A 15814-nucleotide genomic window follows, 5' to 3' on the forward strand; every position below is an offset into this window, starting at 1 on the left:
TCATCTCCTATTTATCAATTCCCACTCTATCTATTTCACTCATCTAATGCATGAGGGATAAACACTCTTCATTTTTACATCAATCCTTTATCCCACATTCGTCTTGACATTGGATTCATCCTTGAGGACTTCTATAAAAATCCAGCCCCCCTCTCCAATTTGAACTATCTAGCCATCTAGCAATTAGTTCACTTTTTGCATTATTTTCTTGCATTTCGCTTTCTTTAGCTTTCTTTGCATTCATCATCTCAAATCTCCAATAGATCATAGCTTCTTGTGTGTGCTTCTGAGAGCCATATTATCTACATAAGAACTTGGTTTAAGGAGTGCAATGGAGTAGATTGTGTGACATGCATGTGTGTTTATAGTTCAGATTTCAATTTGCCTGTGTGTTTTTTACGATCATAAAAGTGAACCAAAGTATCATACAAAATATTCACTAATACAGATACATTCTTTTGATATCACAAACAACTTTAACATATAGACAAATTATTAATAACAATTATCATAATAGATCTCCATAAAATTTTCAACTAAATACAAACATTGTATTTATTTAAATTCCATACAATTATTTCAATAATATAATCAACCATTAAATATTTTTGAATTAATTAATCATGTAATTGATTATTTCTTTTCTCTACAATTTATTTGAAAAATTGTTATGCGAAGAGACATTGTATATTGATAATAAAGAGTAGAATCCAAAATGACATGAATGCGCTAACAAAAGCACTTACTTTAAATTTGACAATGACATGAATGCATTAACACAAATCTTACCTAAATTTGACTATCATTTACATTATTGTGATATACTTTATTTGACTCAACTACTTATACTTTATTTACATTATTTGACTATCATTTACATATCAAAATATTTATATTTAATTCTATTTTAAATACATCTATCTAAATAAATGAAAACTAATAAATATCTGTTCTAACTTAAAATATCTACACTAAAATATTTTTAGTATGTAGTTCTTTCTCATCCATATCCAAAGTTTTTCTCATAATCATGGTCGTTTTAATACACAGCAAAGTGAGTTAGAGATTTTGTTGTGGTGTAGGCAATGTGTATACAATTGCAAAACAAAAAAACAAAGTTTGTTTTTGGAAATTGAAGAGTATATAAAAGGGGGGCTAAACGACAAAATGTGACTTTTTGGGGTAGAGGCCTTTCTATTCTTTTTTTCACTGTTTCCGTGCCGGTTTAATAATTATTTCCTTTTCTACGAGTCAACCAAGTTAAACAAGGCAAAGACAAAGGGAACTACCTTGGGACCTTCCCATTAATTAGAATATAATTTTATATTAAAGGAAAGATTTTTGTAAAACGTTTTAATATTTGAAGATCAATTTTGCATAGACAATTGTCTCCTACAAAATTGTTTGATAAATAGAGTCACAATCATATTTAGATTTTGCTTCTTATTATAACTTTTTTATTTTCATATTTATTAATTAATTTTAGGTGTGCATTTTTCATTTTTATGAATATTTAATGTGGTAATGAGAATCAATGATTATTGTATATGTGTCTTAGTGTAGGTGTACTAACTCATTATATATGTGTCTGGAATAGGTTGTGTCTACATACATCGTTTGAGTAATCGCTAAGCAAGGGTCGAGTTCTCCTTGATCAAGTTTAGATTGATTTAACAATGATGAACTAGTATCTAAGACAATAGACACACATACAAGTTGCCTAAGATGATGGTGATAACTAATGATGCAACAACTGACAAACAATGTCCTTAAATATAACAAAGTAGCACAAAAATAAAGTTTTCGAGGGTCTAATTTTGATGGTTAATTTTGTTTTTATGTGATGATTATTTATTTGAAGTTTTCTTTTATGTATATATATGTATAAGTGTATATATGTATATATACATATACATAATTTGTAAACATATATATGTGTGCATACATATATACACATACACATATTTGTGTACACATATATAAATATAGACACAATACATATACACATATACTTTAATTTTTTTTATTATTTTTCCTAATAAAATACCAAAATACAATTATACAGCCATCAATTTCAAACCCAACACATAAATACAGCATATAATCTATAAGAATCTACTACAACAAATATCCACTTAAGTAAAACAATAAACAATAAAAAATCAAAAGCACAGTATTTGAATAATTTCGAGGTATTATTTATTATTTTGGTCAATGTGCATATAGAATGGACATTGCCGTAATTGTAGCGGTGAGGTTGTACTTTTTCTTGGAAAAATGTATGTGAAAAACAAGTATAAATAAGCTAGGTGAGCAGAGCAGCCGCCTCTCCCCACTTTCCCGACAAAAGCGGGCATTTTCCAGTCAAGTGACGGAGTCAATAACGGATAAAAGGTCGAGCGAGGCAGCAGGCGTCTGCTAACATGTGTCTACATGTCCTACGTGAAGACGGCAGACCGAGTGAAGTCAACATAACATGCATTTGCCTTTCCTTCATTCACGTCTGCGCCCCAAATCCCACGTTTTCATTGAATTCATCTTTTCAGCACAATTTGGCGCTCCTGCAAACGGATTCTGAGTTCGTCAAACAAGCGTGTAGGTGCCAAATTCCTAACAAGTATGGAGAGGGAGAGGAAGGAGGAAGCAGAGCAGGGGGTGATGGCCAGTTCCAACAGGCCTCGCCTCACCTTGCCTCTTCGTTCGTCTACAGAATGGTTTATGAGTGGTAAAAGCCCCGGGCCCATGACTCTGCTCTCCAACTTTCTCAATGACGCTGAGAATGATGCCCCTGATTCAGATTGCAGGTCCTTCTCCCAGCTCTTGGCCGGCGCCATGGCCTCTCCTGCTGCTCCTGTGCTTGCAAATTCCACCACCAACACCACCACCAATTACTTTGCCACCGACTCCTCTCTGATGCCCCGCTCGCCCCTTTTTAGCCCCGATTCGCCCGCCTTTCTCTCGTCCACCCAGGTGGTTCTTTGCTCCTCTTTGCATTTTTAAAAAACTTTCAGTCTTTATTTTTTGCAATTTCTTCAATGAAATGTTAATTGGGTGGGTAATTACTTCTTTGGAATTTCCCAAATTTTATTTTTTATGATTTCATCAATAAGAAACGAAATATTGATTGGATAGGCAGTTCAATCCTTATCAATTAGCAACACAAGATCTCGGTTTCTTGTAAACTTTGAACACTTTACATAATCAGGAGATTGGAGTTGGGTATTCAGTTCTATTAGCAACCGATTGCTCTGCTCTAATGTACTTGAAATTTCCTTGATATTACCTGCTTTTTGTGCTGGGATTGAAGGTGAAAAACAGAGAGCGCTTAGAAATTGGGGTTGGGTACATAAGTATTCTGCTTGTAACATGTCACATCTACGTACTGAAGCTTTGAATAGCCACCCCTTCCACATTCTGTCATTTCGTGGAGCTTGGAGTCCTGAGATCCAGCTGTTCTTAACACAGAATAAACGTTTGCAGTTTGCACGAGTTTCTTTTTTAGTTTGAACAAATTGGGAGTGCAGTGAATAACGCTGTCTCAAGAGTTTGCTGAGAAGTTTGTAGGCATAGAACATGTTCCTGACCTCTAGTAAATACAGGGTTCTCTTTTATGTGTTCCAACAGGCTCTTTACTTGATTCCTTTATATAACATAACTCTATTCAACATAGATTGCTTTTTCTGTACGAAAAATTGCAATCAGCAGTTACAATATTGACAGTGAACGCATTTTAATTTCCTTGTATTTTTTTATATTTATCCTGTTTTGCAATACTTACTATTTTCTTCTCGAGTAAGGAGTTGTCGATGCCCATTGTTGGGTTGTTCTGAAGCCTAACAAACTAATTCAAGTCGTGTCTAAACTTTGGATTCTGATACTCCTGAACTTTTCATTACATTTCAAGATGTCAAAGCCTCATATTGAATTGTTGTTATTTGGCATATTGTCAAATCTCTGTATTGCACATCGGTCAGAAAACTTGGTCATGATATGTTATGTCTTATGGGCTTTCTTGATTCTCTGAAATTGGTGTGCCATGAGTCTTATTAAGACTGCAGACCTACTTTCAAATCAGTTGTTGCTTTAATATACTTTTTTGCCTTTATGTTTTAGGAAAAAAAAAAGTTGTGCTGAATATGTGGATGATAAGACAAGATGATGATCAACTTGTTGAGCTTGACTATCTAGTGTATGTAGTAATTAGGTGTTCTCCTTGGCGAGCAATGGTTCCACATTGCTTGAATTCAGTTTTGATTCCCGAGTTTCGTACGGTCTACTTCTTTCCTCAATATGGGCTGTTCTCTGTTCTACTTTGGCCATCCAAAACTGTGCTTTAGAGGTAATATAGTTTCTATATCTGGAGGCCAAGGACTTGGTCTTCTTGCAAAGCTGTACAATATTCATCATTTTAGTCAGTAGGTTGTTACATCGGATCTGTCAGTTGTTCTAATGGTGGGGTTTATGCTTCAATAGATCTGGTTTGTGTTAAATTGATTCAAAGGAAGGATGGCAGATTCGGAAAGAAAAAATTAAGTTTGATGTTGGGACTACAATCTGTTCGACATTTTGGATTAGGTTGTTTCAATTGTTCTATCTGCAAGTGCAACTAGACTTTGCTTCTGATACTGAAGGTGTAAAAAATCAATGTTGGTGATGATAAGCCTCGTACTCATCTTGCAATCATTTCAAGATTATGAAACTTGGAATTTTCTTTTCGAATGCTGGGTACTCATTTCCCTGTTGTAGAACATTTCAGGGTAGTGACTCCTCCTGAGATTCTTTATATGAATCCTGACAAAGTCCGAGGACACAGATAAGACTACAGGCATGGGGTATGTGTTTATGTTATTCTATATCTTCTAGGGGGTAAAGAAACAACATATTTATATATCAGAACAGGATTTAGTCTAATTACTAGCTTTTACGAGTGCTATGCATAGGAGGTCCAATTCAGTAGAATTTTCAGGTGGTTGAAATGACCGCGTCCCAGGAAGAAATGATCAAAATACTAAATCTGAAGAGCTGTTATGGTTGCAGTGGTAGAGTACAGCAGATAGAGGAGGCTCATGCTTGAACGACAAACTCTGAACCAAACTGGCCTTCTATGTTATTTCCAAACTCAATTATGAGACCGGAATTGGACAGAAATCTGCAAACTTAATAAGCTGAAATTGGGAAACCAGAAATTCAATTTATCTGGAGAATGAAAATTCTTGAAACACAAATCAAAATATTTTAGACTGAAATACATACACAGTTAATCTGGAAATTCTGGAGACAAGATGGTCTGAAAAAAGTGCAAAACAAATTCTGGAAACCAAAAAAAAGAATAGAAAATCCATTCTAGTGCAGACAGTATAAATACCAGCTAAACCTCTTTAGTGAGCCATTCCCAAATATTAAGACATACCAATCTTCAGTATGTTAAATGCTTCTCCAGCTTGAGTGGAAATTACTAGAGGAAGCTATGAATTGTCTAGTCTCCAAAAAATATTTATCCATTCAAATGGACATATATAACAAAATAAGAGGAATGAGTTGTATGGTTCATCACCTACTACTAATTCTAATACAAACTACATCACTATTTATCAAAAAGTCTCTGATTATCGAACTATAAGAAATCAGCATGACAAATGATTTATTCTAAAGTTTTACAAAATGTTTGAGCCTAAGCTTGTGAACTGATCCGAGTGGAAGTGGCAACTGTGTGTGGGAGTGGTGGAAAGCAAAATCAGTGGTAGTGGGTGATGGTTATGAGTTATCTCAATCTGGGCTGCAAGAGGACACTGATTTCTAGAAGGGCGTGCAACCTAGGGCTTGCAGGGATGCCTGTAATGGTCTCCGTTGGGGATTTATTTCATCCACAAAACCCTTTGCCACTGAAGCTGTGCCTGCTCACAGCAGAAGGCTTGGCAGATCTTTGAGCGTTTAAGGAATGCAAATGCATTAGCTGTGGCGATTTTGGCAAGCAGCAATCCACCCTAATTGTGGCGATTGATTGAAGTTTGGCTATGACAAAATTGCTAGTTCTATGTCTGATAAGTTGGGTGGCGAAACTAACACTGATACCCCCATTTCTTCTCTTCAGATGGTCAAAAACCTTGCCTCTTTTACCTTTAGGTGACTCAGTGGTGTGTTTAGCTGAAGAACCTTTTGATTTTCATTTTCATGATGACAGCATTGGCATAATTTTAAACAGTATTGGTAGCAGGTCTCTTTTATTTCAGATGTTTGGGGAGGCATCCTCCCTATAAGGATTTTGTATCCTAGACTAAAATTATTTGGAGCAATATGGCAGCACCTTCCATTTTTGTTTTAGAACATGGTTTCTTTTTTTTGCAGTTTCTTTCCATTGAAGATTATGATTATGTGTGGTAGAATGGTCCATGGTTCTTTAGAAATGTTGGAATGTTAATGGCTCCTTGGTCTCCCCTTTTTATCCAGTTGTTGACACCACCTCTAAGATTCTGACATGGCTGTGCATGTTTAGTGTTCTTTTGGTCATGAGAGATTCTAGCTTAATTCAAAACTTGATAGATTAGGTGGGTGGGTTTGTGAAAATTGATGAGCAAGTTGTCCCTAAGTGCAGTTTTGTGAGGATTTGCACTTGGATTGACATATCCAAGCCAATCTTTCATTCTATTAGGATTTACTCTTCACAGGTCATATGGTCCCTATTGTTGAATTATGAAGGGTTTCCATACACGTGCTTTCGGTGCAGTTTGATTGGACACAAATTTCTGTTTGTTCTTGTCTTATTGCCTTAGATCATTGATCTAGCCATTTGAAAAGGGGGCGAGGAAATCTATCAATCTTGACAAATATTTTGTATGGTGTGACTATGGAAATTTTTTCAAGTAGTCGGATTTTCCAAACTCTTAGCATCAGGATCAAAACAGTGGGCCAAGAGAGCTACCTGTGCCTTCTGTGGTCTTAAACAATGAAGCAGATCCTTTGGCATCTAAACCCATTCAAATTTTTGATGATGAGGCTCATCTTTATGCAGGTCAGAACACTGTCTGGAGCAGATTTAGATAATGAGCCTTATTTCCTCCAGGAACTTATAGAATAGTAGGAGCTTGAACTGAATGGCTTCCTCAAGAATGAGGAAAATCAACTATTCTTATTCAATATTTTATCTATTTACCATATTGAGAGCAAAAAAAAACAAATCAAATTGTGGGACACTGGGTAAGTGGGAAGGAAAGAAAAATTGAAGTTGAAAAAATATGAAAATTGATGATGAACATAATGGACTATGGGTGCTTTCCTCATTAGAGGAAGATACTTTCACATGTTCTTGATGCCTTGAGATTGAACATGAGCGACAATGGTTTATCTAGCCTTTATTTGGATTTTAAGTTTTTTGAGGGGCATTGTTGAATGGCTTATTTAGGTGTATAGTTTCTTTAATTCTCTTAGGAATTTTCTTCCTTTGTAGGTTGGAGTGTCCTTAGTGGTGGTCGATTAGTTTTCAACACTTTCTTTTTGAATGGCTGTTCCCTTAGAGATTTGTTAATTTTTTTATATCATTTTATTATAATGGGAGAGGGCGCTTACCTCTCACTTGATTGATAAAAAAAATCAGCTTGATAAGAGAGAATAAGGGCTTAGAGGATGAAAGGTATTTATTAAATATTACTACAAAGACATAAGAAGAAAACACAAACAAGCAAAGATTTAACAAAAAATAGGTGTACTCGATTAAAATGGTCTTTATAATTGGTGGTTCATTGATATTTATAGGCGATGCTTTGAAGCTTTCATTAATTGCACAAAATGGTTTAACTGATGGGGAAAGTTAACTTTTGATAGATTATGAGGAGGTGGGTTACATTGTAGTTGACCCTTTACACTTGGGTGGAGTGGGAGCTCAAGTGCGTTTTGATTTGTTGGATGTGGGAGGGTTGCCTTTAATGCTAGCCTTCAAGTATGGTGTGGGTCGACAAAACTGCCTTTTCAAAAGTAGGACCTTTATTTCATAAGGGGTGGTGGAAGTAGACACTTTGAGCCTTGATTTGCAACATGTGAATTATCAATTTGCTAACTTTGTCAAATGGCACGTCCAAGCAATTTGTTGATGGTTTGTACGTGCCTTGCTCTTTGAGGATGCCTTGATTGATGCATTCCTTGATGCACTTGGTTTTTCTTTGAAAACTCTAAACTGTAGCCCTTGCTTTAATGATTCATGAAGGAAACTTGATTTGGATGATTTGGTCACTTGCGGCAATCAATAAGCATTGCCTAAGTGATTCACATTTGGAAGGAATCTCTTAATAAATCAAATAATTCCTCCCACCTTTTTTGCAAGATGTTAAGTGCTGACTTGAAGTAATTGGTTGTCACCTAAGATGGCCTTGATCATTTGGAATGATCTACTCAACCTTTTTCAATTCTTTATGTAGGGCCCCATCGATCATTTCCTTTTGTTTGTCGTACATGTTAACCTACAAGTTATCTTGTTTAGTGGTGCTTTTATTGCACTCCTTCAATCATCAATATTATTGCTGCAAAGGCAACAAATGAACTAGGGGACACCCAAGGTGGAGAGGTTGGAGGTTCATAGATTGACTAGCTGGCGAAGATGGATTTTGATAGTGATTCATAAAGATATTGCATGTGATTTTTCTTGGCTTTTTTAGTGATTGGTAATGGGTCAAAGGTCTAAGCCTTCGAACCTACAAGGCCATGGTCAAGTTCTACCTTCAAGAGGAAGCTAAAGAACTTAGAAATCTTGAGTCGTAGTGGTCTATCTATAGATGGGATCCTCTTCATTGCTTTTATGTCTCCATATGAGAATTGGGACCCCTATGAGCACAGTGGTCTATCGATAGATAGGATCCTCTTCATAGCTTTTATGTCTATCGCATATGAGAATTGATGCTTATATGCTATGGGATCATATCCTTTAATGAATCCCTACTGTGGACCATATAGTTTTTTTGGGCTTTGTGGTACTATGTATGTCTAGTTGGTCTAGACATCTTCATATTTTTTCCCCCAATTTACTTTCTTTCCAGAATAGTTACTAGGCTTAAGTAAGATAGTTGTGTCATTTCTTTGTGGTTCTCCTCCTTGGTAGATATGCATAGCATTTTTATAACTTGGTAGGTAGTTGTAGATAATTTAATATAGATGTATTGAGACATCAAAGTTTAGTCGGAGTTTCAATAGTTTTGGCATCGTAGGATGTCAATCTTATTGGATTTTTAGTGTTTCTCTCCTGTACTTGTTTTTGTTTGGGAGCTGGGGATCTATTTTAAATTCCCATTTAACATTCTTTCACAAAAAATATCTCTATTTTGCTTTAATTTCTTATCTTTTATGTGAACTCAAATAGTAATATTTTTTAGCTTGTATCGATTGCCTATAAGTTGTCATCACTTACTTTTGCTTCAATAAATCATAACAGGTCTAACTAGCTTAGTCATGTTGAATGCATTTTGGCTAGGATTTTGGCATCATAGGATGTCACTACTACTGGTTTTTTAGTGTTTCTCTCCTCTATTTGTTTTTGTTTGGGAAGTGGGGGATCCATTTTCACCTCCCATTTAACATTCTTTCATAAAAACTATCATTATTTTATTTTTATCTCATTTCTTTTATGTGAACTCAATTATTAATATTTTTTTAGCTTGTATTGATTACCTATATGTTGTCATTACTTACTCTCGTTTCTTTCAACTATAACATGATTAGTTAGCTTAGCTATGTTGAGTGCATTTTGGCTACGATGTTGGTATCGTAGGATGTCAATATTATTGGATTGTTAGTGTTTCTCTCTTCTATTTGTTTTTGCTTGGGAAGTGAGGGATCCATTTTAAACTACCATTTAACATTCTTTCACAAGAAATATCTGTATTTTGTTTCTACCTCCTATTTTTTATGTGAATTCAAATACTAATACTATTTAGCTTGTATTAATTACCTATAACTTGACATCACTTACTCTCTCTTCTTTCAATTATAACAGGTCTAACTAGATTAGCTATGTTGAGTGCATTTTGGCTAGGATGACAGCTCCCTAATTACCAAAGAAAGGAGGGACAAGGATTAGGGTTAAATAAAGATGCATAGAGGGACAAGGATTAGGGTTAAATAAAGATGCATACACTTCCTTGATAATTCGTTGATGGAAATTGATAAATTATCTTCCACTTAATGATTTTAAAAAGTTGCAAGTGTTAGGGAAATTATGAATATATGATACAAATAAAATTCTACAAACAAGAAATTATCGCTTCATTTCTCCTAGTGCATTAGCCTCGTCCTTTGTGGCCAAGTGAGACGTAGTCTTGGGTGAAGCCAATTAGATGATTTCTTAGAGGAATAGGGATGCTCTTAGAAGATAGGGGGTTAATAGTTTGGCTCCTTGTTGTGTCTTGATAGTAACCTATTTTGTAAGATCTGAACTTATTGTGACAAATGTTTTGAAGATAGATCTTGAGAGCTTGATTGTTACAATGTAGTTGGAAAAGGATGCTTAGAGTAGAATTTGAGAGAAAAAATATGATTGGTCAATGTTAGATAATTTGAGCAAGGAATTTATTCCCTATTTTATCCTACTCATGTCCCTATTTTTCAAAACTAGCCTCTCACTAAAAATAAAGTACAAATGAATCTCAAATTCAACAACCTTCATACTAGAGATATAGTGGTACGTCAAGATGGAACTAAATGGTGTTATATGATGATTAAATTGTGAAAAATATCGAGGCTTTTTGTAAGTTCTATAATGAAGGTCTATGAGGGCTCTATGGTGCAAGTACAAAAATTCAACTACCTTCATACTAGAGATAGAGTGGTAGGTCAAGATGGAACTAAACGGTGCTATATGATGATTAAATTGTGAAAAATATTGAGGCTTTTTGTAAGTTCTATAATTACATTTTGTGTAAGAGGGCTCTATGGCTCCAAGCTTATCAAGAACTTGATCTTGAGATTGGCTCCAGCTCTTCTAATTCCACTATATGTCATGATTCGGAGGCCAATGCTTTCTAATCCTGAAAAAAGAGAGTTAGTAGCCATTGTTTATGTATGCATTTCCCACAAATACTCCCTATGATTTGGAGCAGTAATAATATTTCTTATGTAAATGAGAAGGGAAAACAATAAATGACTTTGGTATAGCATTAAAGAACATAATTGTGATATAAAACATGATCATCTTGTCAAGATGACTTTGGGAGAGCATTCAATTACTACCAAACACCGTATTTTTATTGAAAATACTAAGGATTTGGCAATGGAGGAAGACTATTTTGAAAGGCATGTAAGGATAGTTGTAGAGATTAGCAAACATGTACTCAACCTAAATAGAGATGAGGCATTGGGACTAAGTAGAAATGAGGGATTGAGACTGAACCATCCATAGAGACCAAAACTTAATAGATTAAAAACACCAATCTCCCAAGGGGTAGTGGCACCTAATTGTTGCAAATAAGTAGGATATTCTAATTAATGATGGGCGGATAACTAGCATGTGTGGAGACAATGAAGCAATTGATGGAAACTTAAATGCCTAGCCGCCCTATGGTCTATTGAGTTCCAATCAGTTGGTTTAGTAGCATATATAATTTGGCCTACACATGAGAAAGAGTATACTTTTGCATTGGGATGCATAGGTGGGTAAATGTTCTGACATTGGATCATCCAACACTAGCATGAGTATGCCTTTTATTCAATATGTTGTCAAAGTTTAGGAAGTAATGTTTAAAACTGATTAATGAGAATAATGGCTATTTTACATTTACTTATTTTTTGGTATTCCTTTTATTAATATATTCTCAATATTTACAAAGTAAGGTTAAAAAATAATTATGGGGATAATGGCTAGTTCACATTTATTTATTTCTATCTTCTCAATGGGGCATCAATGTAGAGGATCTCAATGAGAATAATGGCTATTTTACATTTACTTATTTTTTGGTATTCCTTTTATTAATATATTGTCAATATTTACAAAGTAAGGTTAAAAAATAATTATGGGGATGATGGCTAGTTCACATTTATTTATTTCTATCTTCTCAATGGGGCATCAATGTAGAGGATCTCTAGGCCACAACTTGTACACATCTATTTCATCCAGATGATGGATTACAAAGTGTGATACAAGATGTTAGTTTAAAAATTTCTACATGGCTTTTCCAAAAGCTTGGTCTCTTAATATACACTTTCATTGATCATGCATTTCCAGGTTATTCCAATATGGAAGAGTCTACCTCATTTATTTGAATGCATTTAAGATATTTGTTGGCAGACAAATTGAGATGCAAATTAACAAGTTGTGAATGTCAGTAAATTTTCTGAAATTTAGTCCCTCATGCTACTTGCATACTTACACTAGCATATTCTTAGATTTGTCCACTCCAGTGTACAACAATCTCAATAGTAGATGAACTTGTGGTAACCTTTCCAGCTCTTTGATTGGATGAATTAGATCAGTTAATTAAAGATTTTAGATTTTCACTGTTAGACATAACGTCATATATGTGGATTAATGAACTCCACTGCTTAATTTTTTTAAATTCCAACGTTTCAAGTCTGCTTCAAGACATTTATTCATGGAAATTACAAGTTCAATGAAGCTATGAAAGAAAAATAAATGCAATAGCTTGATTGGTTGGTCATAAAATTAACATATAAATACAATTTCTTGATTTCATATAAAAATGAACTTAAGATGTTAAGTATAATTAACAAACTAAGTATTACAAAAAAAAAGAGCTATAGGATTTTCAGGTTTCATTTGAATTTCAAGAGGATTATTGTACTATGGTCCTGTTGACATGTTTTTTATGACAGCGTCGAACACAAAATAAAGTTGCCTAACGGTCACTTCACTCTCTCTTGATCAAAGTACGATTGCATGCTAAGATTGCAAAAAGTTCAAACAATTGACTCCAAGGTTCTTTTATGCTACAAACGTGATTCAGTTGGCTGATGTGTTTTCTGGTAATCCAAGGGGCCTTACGTTTGCATCATTCTTTCACTTCTTTGCTGTGGCTGGAACTCCATCATCGGATATGGACATTCTGTGATGTTGCTGCTTCGAACGGACTAAAATGAACTGAAAGTAAAGGGGAAAAGGGTTTAGAAGGATCTAAATCTACTCCTAAGGGCAGTGATAACAATGAATAGTGCTTTGGTGGACAAATTCCAAATAAACCAAGCTATGCTTCGCCAAGATAAACTACAACTCCGCAAGAACCGGTGCAATCTTCTGAGGCTATTGAAGGATTTTCAAATCGGGAAAGTGCATTTGAATACCCAAAACGGCGCAATCCAAACGATTGTCCACAACCGAACTTAGCGCAAATTTAGTGGCTCAGGCTAACTTTACACTGCAACTTACAATCAGCAAGATACAAAAAGTATGAACCATGGAAATTCATCAGACACCATTACATTCTCCATTGAAATCAAAGCACTTTACTACTTCTAATCTAAGTGAGGAAGGTGAAACCATGCAAGTTTTGAAAAAATAACTCAAGTGGACACCATTAGAGAACAATGTTTCACTATTATTTTCTCAAAAAACTTATCGCAACAATTTCATACAAAGCTCCCTCCCTTTACAAATGAGGGGGTCACCCCTTTATATAGGCCTCGGGCCATGATTACATGCAAACCCTAATTAGGGTTTTCCCTAAAAGATTCTCCACACATGATGCAACAAGGTGGGAATCTCCAATTAATAACCCATCATGCCCACATACAATTAATTCAAAAGTACCCAAAATAGCATCCACTGCGCATTAACTACACCACCTCCTTCAAATTCGCCCAACATGCGTTGAATATTCATCCATGCAAAAATCACCCCATTATGTCATAAATGCTCCATTATTTCCACATGCGGCGGTTGCATGCAAAAGGAATCTGCCATAAATTCAACATGCAATGACTAGGTCGCCATTTGGTCAAATATTTTGGTAATGAATGCGCCACCCTACTGCCACGTGTTCAATAGATCCTCGCCATGCAAGTGGACCCCGCCGTCGTATATCCGCTCCTGCACATCTGGAATTGCTGGAGAGGGAAAATTCGATCCAGGAAGAATTTTCTTGAAGTCTCTTCAACTTTCCTTGCGCGGAGAAGGTGTTTCATCAATTCTGCACATTTCCTATTTTTTAGGAATATTTCCAAATTAGGGTTCCGCGGTCCAGGAGAGAGAAAATTCTCCTACAAATCCAAATCTATAAAACTTTCGAAATTTGGATGTGATTTGATGCCCGAGAATGGATTTTTCAAATTTTTCCCTGGAGGGGAAATTTCTTGTTCAGTTCATCCTTGATTCCTTCCTTGCCTTAGAAATTTTATGTTCAATTCATCCTTGGGTGTATTTCTTCCTTGCTTGGAATTTTGTCTCGAAGGAAGGAATTTCCAATACTTAGACAAATTTTCACATTTCCAAGAATTTCGTCGTGAAGGAAGGAATTTCCAACACTTAGCCAAATTTTCACGTTTTTCAGGAACTCTGTCATGAAGGAAGGAATTTCCAACACTTAGTCAATTTTTCACCTTTCCTGGAATTATGTCCTGAAGGAAGGAATTTCCATTACTTTTTGAATTGTCCATATCTCCTTTTCAACATCCCTATTTTTAGGGATCTTCCTAAATTTTAGGAGTCAGGTTCATTGGATGGGGAATTTCGTCCCGATTCTGAATCTATAAAAATTTCCATATTTGGTCGGGATTTGATGTCTAAAAATAGCATAACTGAAAATTCGCCCAGGGGAATTCTACTTTTTATTCCTCCTTGACTCCTTGGATTCCGTGCCTTAGGCGAAATTCCAATTCTTTTAGCTCAGGTGAAATTTTCATTATGCCCATGGATTCATGGATTTTCTTCCTATGAATGCCTTCCTGGTTTTAGCGCTCCAACCCAAATCTAGGTGCATTTTCAACATGTCCATGGAGAGGTGGATTTTTGCACTTGTGAATTCATTCTTGGTTTTAGTGCCCCAGCCTTGACTTGGGCGCATTTTGGCCATGTCCATGGAGAGGTGGATTTTTGCACTTGTGAATTCATTCTTGGTTTTAGCGCCCCAGCCTTGACTTGGGCGCATTTTGGCCATGTCCATGGAGAGGTGGATTTTTGCACTTGTGAATTCATTCTTGGTTTTAGCGCCCCAGCCCTGACTTGGGCGTATTTGGAATCATAATGCAAATTCTGGATTTTGGAAGATCTTCCAAATTTCGAGACTTAGTCAAATTTCAGGCCATTTTTGGATCAGGATGACATTGGTGGATTGATGTGAATTTCTGGACTTGAATGATTTTGCATGCTTTCCTCTTCTGGAATAGGATTTCCAAACTTAACCATTTTTTGACCCAAATTGTCTGCCTTGTGACTCTTCCGGATTTAGAAATGGTCTTCAGGAATGTTCAGTCTTCAGAGATATTCAACTTTTAGTGTTTTCCTGTGAAGAACCTGCCAAAAATAGATTTTTCCAAATAGTAAGTGTTTCAAAATGCCAAGGTTTGGGCAAAATAGGTCAGAAAAGCACTTACTAAAAATAGAAACTTACTAAAAATAGAACTTACTAAAAGTAGTAAGTTTAATTTTTTGGTAAAATTAGACCAATCCGAGACTTAGTAAAATCCCTAAAAAATAGGAAGTTTCTAAAAATAGAAAGTTGCTCCGTTTTGGCTCAAATTTTACTGGGAGGTTCCTTGAAGGGTCCTAATTCCAATTGTATGTTCAATTTTTCCAAAACCCTAACAGAAACCCCCTAAAATCTAGGACAGAACGCAGAAACCCTAAAAAGGGACAAAACATGCCCTAGACTTCACCAAACTCGCTCAA

General features: G+C 35.5%; 1 protein-coding gene across 1 annotated transcript in view; it reads left to right on the top strand.

The window, feature by feature from the left end:
• Positions 1-2366: 2366 nt before the first annotated feature.
• LOC131041363 (probable WRKY transcription factor 4) overlaps positions 2367-15814 on the top strand; it is a 44596-nt gene continuing 31148 nt past the window's right edge. The window contains exon 1 of the mRNA XM_057974408.2: positions 2367-2970. Within this exon, the coding sequence (XP_057830391.1) occupies positions 2620-2970 (351 nt within the window). The 5' untranslated portion in view covers positions 2367-2619. The remainder of the gene's footprint in view (positions 2971-15814) is intronic.

The sequence above is a fragment of the Cryptomeria japonica genome, chromosome 3 (assembly GCF_030272615.1).
Source record: "Cryptomeria japonica chromosome 3, Sugi_1.0, whole genome shotgun sequence".
NCBI lineage: Eukaryota > Viridiplantae > Streptophyta > Pinopsida > Cupressales > Cupressaceae > Cryptomeria > Cryptomeria japonica.